At 36.0% G+C, this 20,571-nt stretch overlaps 1 protein-coding gene across 3 annotated transcripts in view; it reads left to right on the plus strand.

Moving 5' to 3' along the window:
* Positions 1–20,571, plus strand: part of Lrba (LPS responsive beige-like anchor protein) — a 561,905-nt gene that overhangs the window by 88,265 nt on the left and 453,069 nt on the right. For all 3 annotated transcript variants that reach the window (XM_059265566.1, XM_059265567.1, XM_059265565.1), the window contains exons 13-21: positions 994–1,162; positions 4,092–4,171; positions 4,779–4,841; positions 6,059–6,156; positions 8,062–8,154; positions 9,179–9,287; positions 9,841–9,922; positions 12,801–12,924; positions 13,572–13,764. In XM_059265566.1, the coding sequence (XP_059121549.1) occupies positions 994–1,162; positions 4,092–4,171; positions 4,779–4,841; positions 6,059–6,156; positions 8,062–8,154; positions 9,179–9,287; positions 9,841–9,922; positions 12,801–12,924; positions 13,572–13,764 (1,011 nt within the window). The remainder of the gene's footprint in view (positions 1–993; positions 1,163–4,091; positions 4,172–4,778; positions 4,842–6,058; positions 6,157–8,061; positions 8,155–9,178; positions 9,288–9,840; positions 9,923–12,800; positions 12,925–13,571; positions 13,765–20,571) is intronic.

Below are 20,571 nucleotides of genomic sequence, written 5' to 3' on the forward strand. Positions count from 1 at the left end.
ATACCATTATGCAGATGAAAGGTGCTGTGGTAGGGTAGCACTTATATATTCTTGTTTTCTCTAATATAACAAGAGCTTATATTTGAAGTAAGTATAGACAAATGTATATTTTTATATGTTCAACCTTTTGAGTCATACCAGACCTTTTTTCTAATCTCTCTGTGTGTACATTCATATTTGAATGTGGTATTCTTGACCCATGGGATACATGTGGCAGTTAGTGGACATTCTCCAATGTAAGTTTTTACCTTTCACCTTCTTTGAGACAGGGTCTCTTGTTGTTCACTACTACCCATTGCTGTTGGCTTTTAGGTGTCCGTGGGTTCTTTTCTCTATCCCTCCCATTTCTGGGTAGCAGTGCTGAGGTTACAACCATATGCTACTGTGTGTGTGTGTGTGTGTGTGTGTGTGTGTGTGTGTGTGTGTGTGTGTGTCTTTACATTGGTGCTGGGGGTCCAAGTGCAGTTCCGCACACTTTACCCATCAAGTCATCTCCCCGTTCTAGCTTACACTTTTCTGTAAAACACAGAAAGCATCTGTAAATACAAAAAGTATATAAGGCCAGACATGTGATTTATACTATTAATTCTTAAATTCCAGAACCTAGGAGGCAGAGGCAAGTGAATCCTGTGAGCTTGAGGCCAGCCTGGTCTACATATTGAGTTCCAGTCCAGCCAGGGCTACATAGTGAGACCCTGTTACCAACAAACAAACCCACTGGCCCAGAAAAACACACAAAACAAAACAATTTCTTAAAGCGTAAATTTATTATAAAGATACAGCTGCTAATTAAAAGTTGATGGCTGCTGAATGGGGATAAAAGAATTATTTCCATGGGATAATATGTCAAAAATTGACATATTTTGGGTATTTACTGTATAAGGAGTATGTGTGTGTGCTTGATGTTATCAAGCACAGCATCTTTTTGAACTAAATATGGGACATTTGCCAGTGAGCGTCTCTGATTGTGTGCTCTTTATTTTGGTTTTGTAGGTTCAGTTGATGCTGTACACTTATCTGTCCACTGAATTCATTGGTACAGTCAACATATATAATACTATTCGGAGAGTTGGAACAGTGCTGCTCATCATGCACACACTCAAGTACTATTACTGGGCAGTGAATCCTCAGGACCGAAGTGGTATCACCCCTAAAGGACTAGGTATAATTCTGCTGTCTGAATGTTATATTATACACATGGTAAATCAGGATATAAAACAAACCAGCAATATACTCTTTTTACATTTTATTTTATGTGTATGAATGTCTTGTCTGAACATATGTCTATGTACCATGTGTGTGCATGGTGCTCCCAGAGGCCAGAAGAGGGTATCAGATCCCCTAGAACTGGAATGGAAGGTTGTGAGCTGCTATGTAGGTGCTGGGAATTAATTCTGTCTCCTGTGGGAGAGTAAGCAGTGTTCTTAACCTTTTCTGCAGCCCTCATTATAGCACAGTTTTATCAGTTTGTTAAATCTCGCTGTTGCCGACGTTGTGTACTGTTGTGAAAGAGTGCTGCTGTGTCATTTGTGAAGTAAATATGGTCAGGCAGTTGTAACACATTGCCACTGAGAAGAATAAATTAATTCCATACTGGTATTGGTGCTGAGATAATCATAGTGAGAGTCATTGGAAATGGTGCTTTGGGAAATGGAGATTTCATAGAAATGTAAGAGGTATCTGTTTTTAATAAAGAAATTCTAAAATTTTAGTAATTGCTTTCTTTTATAATCAGGACAGGCAATGCAAGGTAATATTCTCTGAACATGTGGAAAGTTCATTGAAGAGGTCAAAGTAAAAATTCTTAAGTTTTGTAAGACCTACTTCAAACTGGCTTGTGTTGAAAGAGCTAATCAGCTGATACAAAGTGGCAGTCTCAGGTGCAACTGGTGCAGTGTTGTGGAAGTGTTGGAAAATGCTCCGAGGGGGCATTTGTCTCTCCAGGTGCTTAGTTCTTAGTTCTGGGTCAGATCTTTTTAGGAATTCCCTCCCTCCCGTTGTATTAGCAAGCAGCAAGTCTGCCTTTGAGTCCTCATAATTGTGAAGCCAGCACAAGAACATCCCCTTGTATCAAGTGTTTTCAAGCCTCTTTTGGTCTCTGTGTTGCCCGTGTCTGTGGCAGTTAGAGCACTGATGGACACACTTGCAGGAGCCTCCATCTCCTTAGACCCACAGTCTGAGATGAGTGCCTTCTGTTCTTTGACAGCATTTAAAGACCGTTGCTTCAAATGAGAAGGATTTCTTAGGAACCAGGAAACCATGTGTTTTCATTATTGTCAAAGACTTTGACTGTTCAGTGACTTATGAAGATAGGTTTTGTAATTTTATGCTACTTTATGTAACCTTCAAAGTAAACTCCTTATTCTCTGAGAACACTGCAAGGACACAAACCTTGTGATGTGTTTAAGCTGGTAAGCTTGTGGCACTTACAGATCTAGGCCAGAACTTCCTGATGGCGATTTCATGGTGGTGTAGGACTTTCACATCCTCGTTAATTGCCAGTTTCATGTTCTGATCTTCATTTTATAAGTAAATAGTGACTTCAGGAAGTCTCACAGGTCAACTAAGGAAGCTGGACAAATTTTGTGGCTCTTGTCTGTTTAGCTTGTTATTTGTCTAGGAATGATCATGTGGAACACATTTTGCACAATTTTCTTCCTATTTTAATTGATCTGTTCAAGGTCACGTTGGTCTTGTGCTTTGGTGGTCTGGGCACTAGCTGTAAATAGTGATTACTGGGGAAACTGTAGAATTTATGAGGCAAACAGGTTCCTAACTTGAGGTCTTAGAACAATAGTTATTTAGTTTCAGAAGTTTTGTACTTTGGAATTAGATGCTGGAGACATGAAAATTGACTTAATGTGAGCCATGTGTGACCAAGGACTTTCCCAAGTACTGGAGATGTCAGAGGTAGTCAGCATAATGTTTCCCTTCTTCATTAACAGTTTAGTGTGGTGAAGCATGCTTTTTGTAACAACTTAAAAGGGACAACAGTAGAAAAAGTTGTTTCATACCCAGTTCATATAATAACATTTTACTGCCCAAAGTTTCGATTTTTCTTTACTTTTTAAATTTTTTGGTAAATTTCTGTTATCTTAATAGCAAGCACTTTCAGAACAAAACATAAATACTATTGTTAAGTACAAATTTTTATCACCATATGTTTGTTTTTGAAATCCTCTCACTTCTTTGAAGTATGAACTTCAAAAAAAATTTTTTTGCCATTGTTTTACATTTATATACTGTATTGTGATCATACTCACTCCCCATCAGCATCTCTTTCTCTCCCTTTACTCGCGCTGACCCTGTTCTTCCCAGCTAGGCCCTCTCCTACTTTCATGCCTTTTGTATGCAGGAGTCCAAAGGCCTGTCATATCCAGTAGACAGTATAACCTATTTGTGCTTTTGGAGTGTTGAATATATAGTTGAATATGAGAGTGAATGCTAGCCTTTCAAAAGACACAAAAGGGAAGGTCATTCTTTAGAAGATTGACTCTGTGTGTGTGTGTGTGTGTGTGTGTGTGTGTGTGTATTTGTTTTGAGACAGTGTCTCACTATGCAGCCCTGGCTGGCCTAGTGTGTGTGTGTGTGTGTGTGTGTGTGTTTTAAAGATTTATTTATTATGTATACAGTGTTCTGTTTGCATGTATCCCTGCAGGCCGGAAGAGGGAGCCAGGTCTCATTACAGATGGTTGTAAGCCATCATGTGGTTGCTGGGAATTGAACTCAGGACCTCTGGAAGAACAGCCAGTGTTCTTAACCTCTGAGCATCTCTCCAGCCCTGTGTGTGTGTGTGTGTGTGTGTGTGTGTGTGTGTGTGTGTGTGTGTGTGTGTTTGTTTGTGTTTGTTTGTTTTGAGACAGTGTCTCACTATACAGCCCTGGCTGGCCTAGAACTCAGTCTGTATTCAAGGCTGGCCTCAAACTCACAGATGTGCCTGCTTCTGTTCCTGAGTGCTAGGTTTAAAGGCTTGTACCACTATGCTTAGCTCTATGTTTCTTTTAAATAAATGGAAAACTCCTGGAAATGAAAGTATTGTATTTTAATTAGCCTTGAGATCTTTGAAATACTAATTGTGTGTGTCTTTAAAGATGGACCAAGACCCAATCAGAAAGAAATACTTTCTCTGAGAGCATTCTTACTGATGTTCATTAAGCAGTTAGTGATGAAGGTAAGTTTGTTTCTTCCCCATCCCATGCTGCCTGTTGTAGCAGATCATTTCACATAAAATATGGTCTGTTTGTTTATTCTTTGCCAGTAAAATATTACAGAACCTTTGCTGAGAGATGTTTGTTTCATCCTCTGTTTTTCATTCTTGTTTCTCTTGGGTATACATACATCACTGCAGAATTGGAGATCGGCACTTTAATATATGTTATATAAATTTCCATGCGAACTCAAGAATATTTGTTTTTTTCACTTGGCAGATGTTTAGAGCCCCTGTTTAACACTGGGTTCTGTTCTTTGCTTGTGGGGTACAGGTGCTCGGATTACTGGCTTGTGCCAGTTTTTCACCATCTTCTTCCTTAGTCTTTTTTCTGTGGTACCTTATTAGCTGTCACATTAGATTTGGCAAGAGACCAGCTCCTTGATTTCTGTATAGTTTTTAAGACTATATCTTTTGTGCTTTCTCAAAGTGTTATTTTAAATCTAGATTTTTGTGTTAGTTTTTGATTTATAGCAGCTGATGAAATTGACTAATCTATATATGTACAGTTTCTGATTTTAAAATGACTTTTTGTGTGTAAGGCTAAGATAAGTGTATTATGTTTCTGAAGGACTCTGGAGTAAAGGAAGATGAGCTACAGGCCATTCTCAATTACCTGCTGACTATGCATGAGGTAATACTTGAATTTCTGATTTGGGGATTTTATTTTATTTTATTTTTTAAGTATATTGCTTGTTTCTTTTTTTTTAAAGATTTATTCATTTATCTATCTATCTATCTATCTATCTATCTATCTATCTATCTATCTATCAATCAATCAATCATGTATATAGTGTTCTGTCTGCATGTATGCCTGCAGGCCAGAAGAGGGCGCCAATCTCAATACAGATGGTTGTGAGCCACTATGTGGTGGCTGGGAATTGAACTCAGGTCTTCTGGAAGATCAGCCAGTGCTCTTAACTGCTGAGCCATCTCTCTAGCCCGATTTCATGTTTTTAAGCTGTGTTAGGGATGTTTTTTAAAAGTAAAAACATCAAGGAAATATTCACTAATTATATCACTGTCATGGAGAATGAATCTCTATTTAGATGCTAATGAATCATCATCTTAATGGTTTTTATTACCACAATGTAGCTCTGAGAAATATCATGAAAGGTTTTAAGAAGTTGCTAAAATTGGATTTTATTTAGTGAATGAAGTACATGAAAGCATATTGTTAGGAACTCGTGTAACAAAGAGAAAAGTAGACTTGAAAATGGCTGAAAATGATTGGGTTTAAAATTCATAACATTCTTCTTTCTGATTTTTACATGCTTAGATATTTTTTTAAACAAGTCACATTTGTAATGGAATTTAAAATTGTTTAATTGAAAATTAAATGGGTTCAGATATCGCTTTTATCTTTAACTAAACTATTTATTTATTTCATGTGTATCTGTGTTTTGTTGATGTATATATCTATGCATCCTGTGTGTGCCTGGGACCTGTGAAGGCCAGAAGAGGGCATTAGATCCCTGGGTGCTGGTTGTGAGCTGACCTTGTGGGTGACCGCCACAACAGCCAATTCATGAAGTCATATACACTGTTTCTATAGAATTTGCTGTGGGATATTGTTATATAGTCTAACATAAAAGCTATTTTATCTCTCTGCTACAAAAATCTCTGGCTATTTTATGGTGTATACTTTGAGCTGTATATTTAAAGTATAATTATAAGTCAATATCTTACTTATAATTAAAATATTTAAATAGCATCATTTGTTCAAACTCATATATCATAGACTTGCCTATTTATTTATTTAAAGTTAATATTTATATTGTTTCAGAAGTATTCAGTATTCAAAGAGTTGATTTTTTTCATTTTATTTTTCATTTTCTAAAATAATTCTAGGACGACAATCTAATGGATGTTTTACAGTTGCTTGTTGCATTAATGGCAGAGCATCCTAACTCCATGATTCCTGCTTTTGACCAAAGGAACGGGTTACGGTAAGAGTTAGCATATGGAGAGTTCTAATTATATTTAATAGAAAGCATTACTTTGGAAATACTATATTCTTAAATATTTGATCCTAGGTTATAAAAAGCGTTTGTAGCAGGAAATAATTTAAGATTTTTAAACTTATTAAAATCAAGATTATTTCATGATTTTTTTGAATGAGTCTTAAGTTTATAAAAGTTAATATTCTATTTTTTATGGATATATTATTAAATAGAGCAGTTTATCTAGAAAGATGCTATCTTTTTCTTCTTATTTTTTAGACAGGGTCTTACTGTGTAGCCCTAGTTAGCCTGGAACTTGATATATAGATTAGACCAGTCTCAAATTTACAGTGGTCCTTTTGCCTGTTTCTCCAGTGCTGGGATTAAAGGTGTGCACCATTAGCTTGGCCCTATGTCAATTTTTAAGTAATCATAAAATTCTAATATTTGTCTTTGTTATAAATATTTATGTAGAAAAGAATGCTATAATAAAGCATTTGAATTTTACTTTGCATGTTCTTTATTTTTATATCAGAAGGCCTTCAGTGTTCATTTAAGATTAAATTAGTATTTTTGAGGATTTATTGTGAAATTCACCTTTTCAGTTGTGGTTTTAAGTCTGTTTTACTTTGGGATTATTTCATTTAATAAATTTAAAAATTTTATTATTTTAAAAATTATTCTTGTTTCATTATATATTTTACTATTTAAATTTTTCTTTGACATCTTCATACATATATAAAATGCATTTTAATTTTTCTTACCTCCCATTCCTGCCAATCTCCCCTTCTCCTTAACAATTCTGCTTCTGTATTCATATTTTTTTTGTTTTCTTTTGTTACCTACTGGGCCATCTGTATAACCAACTGTGGAACTATGAATTTGATTTTGGTTGGGTTCACAGGTGGGTATAACCTGAAGACAGTGACTACCTCTTTCCCAGAATTTTTTAGTAGCCAATAGTTCTGCAGGAAGAGTTGGGACCCCATGAACCCTTCCCCTATTCATAACTGATCGTTGACAGGGCCAATCCTGTATGGGCCTACTGCCAATCTTATCAGGGCCTAGGCAGGTAGCTGCTGTGGGTGAGTTCAAGGTTACAATAACTGTGTCAGACTCAGAAGATGGCATTTTATAACCCTTCGCCCTGCCTTCCCATGCTTAAATTTTTCCTGCTCTCTTCTGTGATGTTCCCTTGAACTTTTGAGTGTGCAACGTAATGTCTTGTTTATATACTTAACAGTCTCTACGTTCACGACCATTGCTGCAAAGGAAGGCAGTTGTCTATGGGAATAAACATAGGTACTTAGAAGGCAGTTTGACATTATGCCAATTTGACTATACATCAGTAGTAAGTTCCCCACTAGGTCCTATGACGTTCCTAGTCGTATGTCTCTAGTTAGGTTTACAGTGCATGCATGGGTTTTCTCCATGTAGGTCTCCCTTTGTAGCCCAAACTTCATGGTGATCCTCCTGCCTTAACTTCCTGAGTGCTAGGCTTGTAGCCGTGTACCACCACACCTAATAATCAATTGTTTTAAAAACTAATTTGTACTATTTATATGTCTTTTCTGATAATCGCACATTACTGGTCCATTCCTTTGTTTTTCATGGTGATAATAATTATTCATAAGCTTAAGGATGTGCTACCATTAAATAGTGTTTTAAGCTGGGTTTATACAGTAAGAGTAGCATATATGTACGTGCCTCGAGAAGTCACTGTGGTTTTGGAATATTTAGTTAATTCTGGTTTGTTTTCACTAAAAGGATCTGAAGCCTGAGATAAATGAGTTTTAGATGTCAGAAATGTATATTAAATTTATGTATATGTTTTTTTGAAATAAGTTTGCAATGATACTTACCTTGAAAATTATATTTAGACTAGTTTGTTCTTAATTTTTATTTATTCAGTGTTATTTATAAACTTTTGGCATCAAAAAGTGAAGGAATCAGAGTTCAAGCACTCAAGGCACTGGGCTATTTTTTAAAACATCTGGCTCCAAAGTGAGTATGCATGAAATCTAAAATGAACTGTTGGATATTATTTGTTTAAAGCTTTGGAACAAGGTTTCTGTTCTGTGGCTCCTTTAGTTACTTTCTTTGTTGTTGTGGTGCTGCTACTTAATTTTTTAGTCTTATATTGCCATATAAGTTTAATGCCATTATTGCACATTTTAAAGATAAAACTGGATGAGAGTATTTAGGTCCTGATATGAAAATTACTTATGTATATGTTGGGTTTTTATGAGAGTGAGTGTGAATTCATTGAAGGCTTCATCTTGGTGAACTGAATCACCCTGTATATTATTATCTGTATCATTTACGTTGATGTAGTAACCGAGATGTGACAGCCAGCCTATTCATCTATTGCTACATCCCAGTTTATTACAGAACTTGAAGTTTTGGAGGTAGAACAAGTGGTGGTAAACTGCAGTCTTTCTGAACCCCGCTGCCACCTGTATGTAGTTTTATTACATCACAACCATGCTATTATAACCCGTGGCTGCTTTCATCGTACAAAAGCAGTGCTGAGATGTGACAGAGACGATATGGTCCACAAGATCTTAAAGATTTACTATATAGAAAAAGTTTGCTGACCCTAGGGTATAATTAAAATATGTGATTTCTACTTTTTAAGTTTATTCCTGGAAGGTTAATTTTAATGCACATATTTCTGTAGTGTTCAGTTTCCTAAATTATGTACATTTCTTGCCCTCTCCACCCCAAAAACATTGTGATTCTGAAGCATTCATGTGCACTAGTAGGACGTAGCCCAGTTAGCAGTAACAGATAACTGTTCTGAAGAACTTAGTTCAAGTTTTTGCTGTGCTGTAACATAGCCCATGCCTTTTGCCTTTTGAACTTCAGATATGCTTATACTGTGGTTAGCCTTGAATGTTCTAGGTTGAAGAATGTTATGAGAGTAATTGAGTTGGAATTTATAATCAGAAAAAAAAAATCTGTGTTTCCTTTATCAGTTGTGAACCCCCAAACTCTTTATTTTGTAATTTCTTTCATGTTATTTTAGGAGAAAAGCTGAAGTCATGCTTGGGCATGGGTTGTTTTCGTTGCTAGCTGAGAGACTCATGCTTCAGACAAATCTAATCACAATGACCACATATAATGTTCTGTTTGAGGTAAGAATGTAGTTAGAATTTACTCATTAATTTATTATGACGATGTTATAATTGTCAGTATTTAAATAAAATGAGATAATTTGTTTATAATACACCACTTTTAAATTATTTATATAAAGATAATATGGCTACATTTTAGAAGTTTATTAATTATGAATTATTAAGTAACCGAGTTAGCCCTATTTTGTGTTTGTTCCATTGTGTTGATTATTTGATGTTTCATTTTATAATAAAGTAAAAATAACATTATGGCGTTAAAGGTATTTATATGTCTAAAATACTTAGCTTTGAAAATGTGGGATTGTATCATACATTTTATTTTTGAAACAGCATCTCATTTTAAAGCTCACACTGTTCCAGAATCTAGTTTTGTAGCCAAGACAGGCTGTAAAGTCTTGGCAGTCCTCCTGCCTCAGGCTCTCTAGAGCTGGGGTTACAGGTGTGAGTTCTATGCCCAGCTGCACACAGAGCTCTCGTGTTTGTGCTTAGACTACCTTCCTAGTGATACTCACCTAGCTATTGTGCTAATGTAGCCTGCTGTTTACCCTTGCAGATTCTTATAGAGCAGATCTGTACTCAGGTGGTACATAAACAGCATCCAGATCCTGATTCTACAGTGAAAATACAAAACCCTCGTATGTATTTTATATACTTTAAGATTGCTTTTTCTACTTTAAAAATAAAGTCTCCATGCAAAATCAAAAGTTAATATTATTAAAGTAAGCAGATATTTTCTCAAGGAGTGAATCATAATAGTTTTATCTATGTTTTATATTGAAATGTTATGCCAAATTGACACTGTTACTATATTTATGTGATCTTGGTTTAGTTTTTTTTTTTCCTGATTTTTCAGAAAAGTTTTTATTATGGTATTTGGTAATGTCAGGCTAAATTATGTAAACAATGGGAGACAGTTTTCAGTTTTAAATTACTGCCAGTAAAAGAATGCCAAATTTGATATGGGAACACAGTCTTATTTAACTTAGAATTCTTAATTCTAAGAATTAATTAGAATAATAGGGCATATTAATTTCTCATTTTTAAGATCATGCCACCAGCATAACTAGTTAAAGGACTTTTAGAATTACATTTACTTTTTGTATGCAGAGGAATTCTAAAATGTAGTTACCTTTTGTGTTTCTGTGTATATAGTGCTACATTGTATCAATTTTAAAAGCATGAAACTTTGAAGTTTACTTTTTCTCTGCTTTCCAAATCATGTTGTCATTCATTGTTCAGAGTGAAAATGGAAAAATTTAGATGTAAGCATTTTAGAGTATTTTATCAACTTAGACCATGCTGCTCTAACATAGTAGCTGAGACTGGATAATTCAAAAGAATAATGCAGACCGAAGTGTTAAACGGTCTTATTAAATAAAAGACCTGGTGCCAGCTGTTGGGGTAAATTCTGAAAGATCAGAGAAGCAGAACAAGTCACAGTCAACCTCACCTTGACAACTCCTCATTGGATCCTGTTTCCACGAATCTTCAGACTGAAAGCTTCTGAGTCCTCACCCAAATGGATCTTAGTTGAACTGCTACTAAAAGTCTAAAAGCATAAAAGCATCTAGTTCCTGTCCTCACACCTTATATGCCTTTCAGCTTTCTGCCATCACTCCCTGGGATTAAAGGCGTATGTCTTTCCCAAGCAAAGACATAAGATCTCAAGTGCTGGGATTAAAGGTGTGTGCCACCACACCTGGATCTAGTCTGTACCTAGTGTGGCCTTGAACTCACAGAGATCCAATGGATCTCTGCCTCCAGAATGCTAAGATTAAAGGCATGTGCTACCACCGTCTGGCTGTTCTGTTCTCTGACCCCAGATAAGTTTATTAGGGTACATGATATATGGAATTTATTTATTTTTTTCAAATTTTGTAAGCTCAGAAGGCTTCTCTGTTTGCTTTGGTGTGGGCGGCTCTGCCTACTGAGGAAGACAGAGCAAGCAAGCTGAAAGCTTCCCTGGGGCCCCTCTAAATGGATTTCATCTCATTGATTGGAGAGCCCTCAAGGCCTGGTTACTGTTTAAAGGTCCCACTTCTTAGCCTTGTCATGTGGGTAGCACCTGCATTTTGGAGAGGACACATTCAAACCATACCATTTGACCCTTTAATGCTGAACTGATTGACTTAGCAAATGGCAGGCAGTATATTGTGGTAGTCCAACATACAGCTCACCTGGGGCCTGGAGAAGGTGACTCAGTGGTCAAGAGCACTGATTCTTATTTCAGAGGGCCCAGGTTCAAATCCCAGCACCCATATGGCACTCAGAATTTTCTGTAACTACTCCTAGGATCCAGTCCCTTCTTCTGGCCTTTGTGGTCACTCCATGCCCATGGTACATAGACATACATGTAAGCAAGACACCCAGATACATTAAAAAAAAAAAAAAAAGTGGCCACCTGGGTTCAACTCTACCCGTTTTACTAGTTTGTAACTTTTATGCCCTCTAAAATGAAGACTAAATAGTATCTACATTCTGTTGTGGAAATCCTGTGGCTCTGTTGAATGTGTTTTCATTCAGCAGTGCCCTAGGACAGCATATCCTCAGTGTAAATCACAATGATCTTATTTTCACGAATATCATCATCATTGTAATAGTTTAGCTAGAAAACTTTTGAAGTTATCAAAGAACTTAGAAATTCTAAAATTATCATTAATTCCATGGAAGAATATCTTCATTTTGTTATTTTTAATGTTTAATTTCACTCATCAGAATCCTTGACAAGGGGGTGACACAATTCTTAAACTTTTAATTAGGTAGGTAAAGTTTTGGTGTATTCTTTAAATTTGTAGTTATAGCTATTTTTAATAATCTGGATAGTTCAGATTAAGTAAGTGTTTAAAAAAGTTCTTTCTGTACAAAAAGCCCATTCAGTAGTAGATTTATTTGCATTTTCTTGGGGATGGGATATTGAGTAGGTTTTATTTTCCTTTGTATTTTTCTTCTAATTTTACCTTTAAAATTAGAGAAGAAATATTTAGAACTTTAAAAATTTATCTCATAATAGAAAGGCTGTGTATACCATCAGTTTTGTTGCAGAGTAAAAGTTCATTCTTTTTGCTCCTTAAGATTTTGATTATAGTGGGAATTTTTGTTTTTAAGATAAACTTTGCTCTTTGGTAGAGACTAACATTTGATCATCACTATAAATTTGATCATTTATAATTTAAACATATTGTTTGTACTGTATAAAATGCAACTCTGGCTGGAGTATAGCTCAGTGGTAGAGCACTTGCTTCATCATGCCAAGGCCCTGGATTCCATTTGTTGCAGAGGAAGAGCCAACCAACATGACATGAAATCATTGTCTTGTGTATAAGTTCTTTCTAATGAATATAGGTTCCTTTTTATAAATTTAAAAATTCTTTAAAATAAATTATAAATTAGCATGTTTCTCTAATTTTTATAAAATGTTTTCAGTAGACAATTATAAGAAATTGCTTATATTACTCTACCTTCCTGAATTTTTTGTTGTGGTTGGTTTTTACTTATTTATGAACTGTCTTACAGAGATACTAAAAGTAATTGCGACCCTACTTCGAAATTCTCCCCAGTGCCCAGAGAGCATGGAGGTTCGCCGAGCCTTTCTTTCTGACATGATTAAACTTTTTAATAACAGTAGAGAAAACAGGAGGTAAGCTGGAATAGAAAGCATTCATTTACCGTATTCATACCTACTTTTGGATGATTCCAGACTGTCTTAGAAAAATTCCTTCCTATAAGTGTGTGTAACATACAAGTGTGTGTAACATACAAGAGTTAAATTTTTTTTTTTTTTTTTTTTTTTGATTTTTCGAGACAGGGTTTCTCTGTGTAGCTTTGCGCCTTTCCTGGAACTCACTTGGTAGCCCAGGCTGGCCTCGAACTCACAGAGATCCGCCTGGCTCTGCCTCCCGAGTGCTGGGATTAAAGGCGTGCGCCACCACCGCCCGGCCAAGAGTTAAAATTTTTATTACCACATTGTTGGGACTGTTTTGAATGTATTATAGATAACTGTGTTATTAACCCCCCACCTCCCACCCCCTCTTGAGACAGGGTTTCTGTGTATAGCCATGGCTGTCCTGTAATTCCCTTTGTAGACCAGGTTGCACTGCAACTCAGAGATCCACCTGTCTCTGTCTCATGAGTCCTGAGATTAAAGGCATGGGCTATCCCAACTGGCCTTTTTAAAAAAAAAACAAAACAAACAAACAAAAAAACCCAGATCTTTATTTACTATGTAGAATTCTGGTGATTTTACAGTTTTTAGTAATTCAGTACTTTTTTTAAAATAACTTTTAGGAGCTTGCTACAGTGCTCTGTGTGGCAAGAATGGATGCTTTCTCTCTGCTATTTTAATCCTAAGAATTCAGACGAGCAGAAGATAACAGAAATGGTATATGCCATATTCAGAATCCTGCTTTACCATGCAGTCAAATATGAGTGGGGTGGCTGGCGAGTGTGGGTAGACACCTTATCCATCACACATTCAAAGGTAAGTTGCTTTATGGAAGTATATGCTATTTTAAGTACCCGTAATTTTGAATTTTACTCAAGTAAAATATTAATATGTTTGAAATGAAGAAAAAGGTAGGTTATTTTCTGAAAATAAAGAGAAGTAAATACTAAAAAGGCATTAATAAGAATGTTTCTAACTTATTTAGGTATGGCATAATTATTTTCAAGTGTTTATACTATGTGTGTTTAAATTAAGTAAATTTGAACATCATGTCATAGCGTATTGAAATTTAGATTTTCATGTATGCCACACTCAGGTACTTTTCTCTGAATTTTTATTGGTAGGAAGTTTTGAACACAAGGTGGCGCACCGTGTTCAAAGATGGGAGGTTTTGTTTTTTTTTTTAAATTTTTTTGTTTTTGTTTTTATATTTTTCTTGTAAATAATATAAATTTGAATAAAAAGGAAAGTTCTTGCTTTTATTTGCATTTTGCTCAGGTCAAAGTCAGGTAAAAAATTGGTTTCAAAGAAACTGCTCAGCTATTTTTCTGTTTTAACACAACATCCGATGTAACCCAGGATGGCCATGAACTCACTATTTAGTCCAGAGTGACCTGGAACTTGTGATCCTCCTGCCTCCACCACCTAAGTGCTGAGTGTAGGCTTATGTTACCTCTCCCAACCTGTTCTTTGTTCTTTTAGCTTTGAACAATTTTAATGAAATATTATAGACCTTGAAAGATACAAAAAAATGAACCTAATACTTAGCTATTAAATTAAGTACCTCTTCTCAAATGTTTTATCATTCTTTATTCTACTTCCTACCCTCACTCCCCACTAAAGTAATTTGATGTTACTACTTCTGTATCTTCTTGATGCTCTTACTGCAGTATATACCTTCATATAATTTTTTGGTTTTTTGTTTTGTCAATTCTAGGTATTGAACCTAGTGCAGTATGTGTGTCAGGCAAGCTGCCTGTCCTGACTCATACTATCAGACCTTTATAGCTCTTAACAATAAATAATGTTCCTTTTTATGTTTAAATTTAAGGTTAGTGCTATCATGCTAAATGTATTTTTGCAAATTATTATTTGCACTGTGTCGCTTGGATTCATCCATATGTACCCCTGTAGTTGTGTTCATTTCCTCAGCTATTTAGTCTTTTATGACTTGACTCTATTCATCTGCCAGTTGGTGAGCAAATTATGCATATTTAAGAGTTTTTGTAAATTCTTACAACTATAATATGTAAGATAATGTAATTTCCCCCTCATATTAGTGTATACATTTAGATTCTTACCGGCATTTATCTTTGTAAGTTCTTATTGCTTCACATCATTTCATCACTTTGTCTGGATTTTAAAATATTTGCCAAGGTTAAATTTTTAATTGATGTGCCATTAGAATCTGTCTTTGTTTTCTTATTATGTGGTTCTACATGTCTTTAATCCTAGCACCCAGGATGCAGAAGAACCTCTGTTAGAGGACCGAAATTCAGTTACTAGAACCCATGTCAGGTGGCTCACCTGCCTGTAACTCCAGCCCCAGAGGTACCCAATGTCTATGGCCTCTGAGGGCATCTGCATTCATACAAACCCACATGCAGACACACACATACACACAGTTAAAATAATGAAAGTAAACCTTAAGAAAATCTAGTGGGAAATAAGAAAATTATCTGATTTTATGAAGTGCCTTTGGTCTGTGCACCAGATTTTTGAGACTGATCAGTTTAGTCCAAAGTGCTGTTCAGCTAACCATGATCCAAGGACAAAATCGTGCCTGTTACAAATAAAAATTTTGGGACATAATCACTCCCATCTATGTATTTATTAATATATGGCTCTTTTTGCACTACACAGATAAATTGAGTATCCCCTGTAGAACTACATGACATAATGTGATCCTATACAGGAACAGTTTCCTATCCCTGTGTACTTTATTTTGCTTTGACTACATTGCCTCCATTACAATGGGCTGCTGCAATCTGGGTTGGTTTTCTGTTAGTAGGTTTTCACCCTTTACAGAAAGATAATGAGAAAAATTGAGTTGCGTTTGAGCCTCATGTACATTTGGATTAGATTTCAGAGTTATCTGGTGGGATTACAGGTTAGAAAAGTGCCAGGCAAGAAGCAGATTTTTTTTCATGTTTTCTGAGTGTATATGAGTTTGCCTTAGAAAGGATGGCTAGGGGAAAATAACCTTCAAAGAGATGTTGAAGTGTTGCCAGAAGACTTGGGGACTCCTTGAGATCTTTTCAGAGGATCTGTGAAGTTCTCCTATCCAGCTACATAACTCTATGGGGTTGGATTTTCCTGTAGATTTCTACCCAAACAATATAATGCCACAGACCCATGTAAGATTAGGGGCATATCAATTTAAAAATAACATGTTTCCCTCTGTAGGTAGTTTGTTATTTCTTTTAATAATAGCAAGTTAGTTTTTTTTTTAAATTATTTTTTCACATATGTTTGCCTTGTCTTTCATTGATGCCATTGATAAAAGTATTTTCTAACTTTCATTACTTGACAAGAAACTACACTCTGGCTGTAGGGTTATAGTTATTGTCAAATATGCCATGCTGTGTTAAATCTTAATTTACACAGTCCTTTCCATTTACCCAAATCCTCTCTGTTGTTTAGGACTTCAGTTTTAAATGATAACTTAGCTGGTCACTCGGTCTGTCTGAATTCACAGCATCTAAGTTTTGTAGTGTCTCCTGTCAGTCTCTCTTGGTCGCATGCATCAGTCTCCTCCATCTCATATGGCTGTTGAGAGACCCTGATGATGGAGGTATGATCTGTACCTCCACGACTGCCTGCTCAGCTTTCTGCTTTTCTCTCTTCCTCTGTCTTCTCTCTCTCAACCAATATTACTACCTTACATCCTTTTCTGTTCTCTCCAGTGTCTCTACTCAGTCTGCCCCTCTGGCCTTCTGCTGGGAACCATCTTTCCCCTGTCACTTCCTCCCTAGTGGAGCTGCATCTCTTTCATCCTCACTCCTCTCTCTCTGCTCTCTGTTGTTTGGTTGATTTTTGTCTCAGCATTCCCAGTCGTTCTGTGCCAAGGTCTCTTTCTTGTTTTCTATTCTTTTCCTTCCAACATTTAAATTTTTTTCTCTTTCTTTTACTACCTGTATGTATTCACCATTTTGTTCCTTCTGGCTTCTATTTGAATGCTTTCCTAGATATTATGAAAGTTGAAAGAAGAATCCAAAACAGATATTACCCTGGAAGGTATTATTTTCTAACAGAAGAAAACAGATGTGTTAAAAAGAGTTGTATACAAGGTTCCAGGTTCCAAATACCACAGAAGAGATATGCACAGTGAAAAGAGTGATAGCTTCTACCCAAGGGCATGGAGAAGTCTGTATAAAAGGTGACACTGAGCACAGTCTTCAGGAGTAAATTGGATTCATATAGATAGAAATTGGGTGACTTTCTGGTAGAGCAAGCAGAGCAAGCAAAGACACAGAGATAGTTTCACTGAGGAAAAAGTGGTGATTAGGTTTGCATTGAGGTGTGTGACTTGTATGAAGGAGAATGCTATGTATAATGCACCAGTGTGAACCAACATTAACCATACATGTCCCTGTGATACCTGTGAATTCTTCTCCTGCATTTTATCAGCAGCTATTAACCTTTCTTCATAGCATCCATAGACCTGTGCTTGGTGCTGAGTTTTTAGCAGTGAAGGGAAAGGAAAACATCATTGTTTAGTTTACCTTGATTTATGCTGTGTGTGATTAAGCAGCTCAGTCTTATCTAGAAGCCATAAACAGTGTCAGTGGCTGCTTATGAAAGTTGGATCACTTCTTCAGAGTAATTTAGAATGCACATTTTATTATAATTTTTTGTCCCACCTCAAAACCTTATTCTTTTATTTTATTTTATTTTTTTATTTTGCAGTACAATTCAGTTCTACATATCAGCCACAGATTCCCTTGTTCCCCCCCTCCCGCCCCCTTCACTTTCCCCTCAGCCCATCCCCTATTCCCACCTCCTCCACGGCAAAGCCTCCCCCACGGACTGAGATCAACCTGGTGGACTCAGTCCAGGCAGGTCCAGTCCCCTCCTTCCAGGCCGAGCCAAGCGACCCTGCATAGGCCCCAGGTTTCAAACAGCCGACTCATGCAATGAGCACAGGACCCAGTCCCACTGCCTGGATGCCTCCCGAACAGATCAGGCCAATCAACGGTCTCACCCATTCAGAGTCAAAACCTTATTCTTAAGGAGGGGGAAGCCTAGAAGAATTTATTAGACCTAGGGATCAAATGCAGGGCCTTGTGCATACTATGCAAGTTCTTTACTACTAGGCTACACCACAGGCTGTAAGACTTTACTTTAAAATTAGCTCTTTGCTCTGTGTGATGGTGTACCCCCATAATCCCAGCTCTTTGCTCTGTGTGATGGTATACCCCCATAATCCCAGCTCTTTGCTCTGTGTGATGGTGTACCCCCATAATCCCAGCTCTTTGCTCTGTGTGATGGTGTACCCCCATAATCCCAGCTCTTTGCAAAGATGACAGAAGATGATCCTTTGGTCAAGACCAGTGTGGGCACTATAGAGACCTAATTCCAAAACATACACACACACACACACACACACACACACACACACACACACGCACGCACGTATATAATTCTTATGCACAAAGATGTTTATATAATCTTCCAAGTAGACAGGAAATATTTTTGCTACTTTCATAAAATTCTTCTCCGTCTACCTTCACATTAAGCTTATATTTTATATATACTCTTTTCTAAGACGTATAAGATATTTTACGTCTTAGAAAAGAGTATGTGGAGGTATGGAGAATCTAAAGAAACTGAATGTGTACCTCAGTTTATGATTTCTTAGTTATTTTTTAATTTTTAATTATAAAATTTTAATTATAAAAATCTGTTTGCCTTTTTGTGAGTTTAAATATGGTGCAGAGAATGTTAAAAAGAGGAAATATGCTATTTTATGTAGTATTTACAAGCAGTGCTTGTTTGTTTGTTTATTTATTTATTTATTCCTAGACATAGATTTTATAGAATAAATTCAGAGTAGTCAGAGAGAAGAGGCAGGCATTGTTCAGTTTATATTTTTCTTTACTTCAGTGCCTTTTGATTTGAAACAGATCTTCAAACTACTTTGCAAAGAAAATAATTGCTTTAAGGAGAGGCCTTGTGTCTACTTTCCGATAAAAGCCAGTCCTCTGCCTCCTTTTTAAAGGAAATGCTGACTAAAGAAATTGTGGAGTGTTTTTATTTTTGTATTTTTAAATTGGAGTAAAACTTGATTTGCCACATTTTTGTCATGATGATGTATTAAAAAATAAACTAATAAATGGAATTGTGAAAGGGCAAAGAAAAACTTATTTCAAGTTGGCTTTTGTAATTTCAACTTTTAATTTTAGTTTTTCACACATGTATTTTCATTTTCTTTGTGGGGATTTTCTTCATTAATTAAAAGTTAAAAGGTATTTCTTTCCCATAAAATTTATACAAAATTATTTAAATGCTCCTACATTCATTTTTTTTGTTAAAATATTAACAGTTATTTGTAAAATGAACAACTTGTGCTCCAAGGCTCTTCATATGAATATCTAATAGAGTTGTAGATACGTGTGAATTATTCAGTTAAGGAGGTGAACAATTTGTAGTATGCTAACCAAATTTTCTGTATGTGAAAGAACCCATTTAAAAGCACCTTAAATACTTTCTTGCGTGTGGTATTATAATGAGGCTTACCTTTTGCTTTTTGCAGTGATTTTAGGTCTCAGTATCACAAATTTATATTGTAGTTCTTGATGAAGAACCGATGTGTAAAGAACTAAGTTGCAGAATTGGATGGCTTTTGCTTTTGCAGTTACATCAGGATATATGCAGCAGCTATAAAAAGCCAAAGAAACTCAATTGCAATTTTATTGTTCAGTTTGATAGATTTCCTGCCACCTTTGTAGCAGGGAAGCTGTTTGTCATTGTGTGCTGTTCCACCAACAGCGGAACTAGGTTTTATAAGCAGTAATAGGCTTCCAGCAACTGCTCTGGGCTGCTTACTGTGGACTGAGAGTTTCAGATGTGTGCCCAGCAACCTGTGTAATTTCATTGTTGTCTATGTTTTCATCGTTAAAAAGTTTCCCTCTTTTTAGAAAAGGATGAATTGTAATACAGTTAAATAACAATGTTTTCTTTTTCTTTTTTTTTTGGTTTTTTTTTTGGTTTTGGTTTTGGTTTTTTTCAGAGTTTCTTTGTATAGCTTTGCGTCTTTCCTGGAACTAGCTTTGGAGACCAGGCTGGCCTCGAACTCACAGAGATCCGCCTGCCTCTGCCTCCCGAGTGCTGGGATTAAAGGCGTGCGCCACCACCGCCCGGTATAAATAACAATGTTTTCATTTGGTATACTGTAATGCTTCTTTAATTACACTTTAAATTATTCCAATTTATTATGAGAATGACCTAAAAATACTTTTTTTATATAAGGAAATAGAGCTTCAATTTTTAGACAGTGTATTTGCTGTATCTTTGTTGGCAAAAGATGCAAAATAATGAACAAGTAAAAATTAATTGCACTTGCATTAAAACAAAATGAATTAGATTGTGCTCAACTGGATGAATTTGAATAAAATACTTAAAGATCTTAGATTATTAGAGTATGTTACCTACTGTTAGCAATCAGAGAAATTAATTGCTCATTTCAGTCATGTTATAGACAAAATGGTAGAATAATAAGATTAAAAGCCACCCATTAAGAAATTTCAGGAGCCAATGAGATGGCTTAGTGGGTAAAAGTATATATTACCTAACCTGATAAGCCTGAATTTGATCCTTGGACTGACTCATAGCTAGAAGGAG

Source organism: Peromyscus eremicus, chromosome 6 (assembly GCF_949786415.1).
Source record: "Peromyscus eremicus chromosome 6, PerEre_H2_v1, whole genome shotgun sequence".
Classification (NCBI taxonomy): Eukaryota; Metazoa; Chordata; class Mammalia; order Rodentia; family Cricetidae; genus Peromyscus; species Peromyscus eremicus.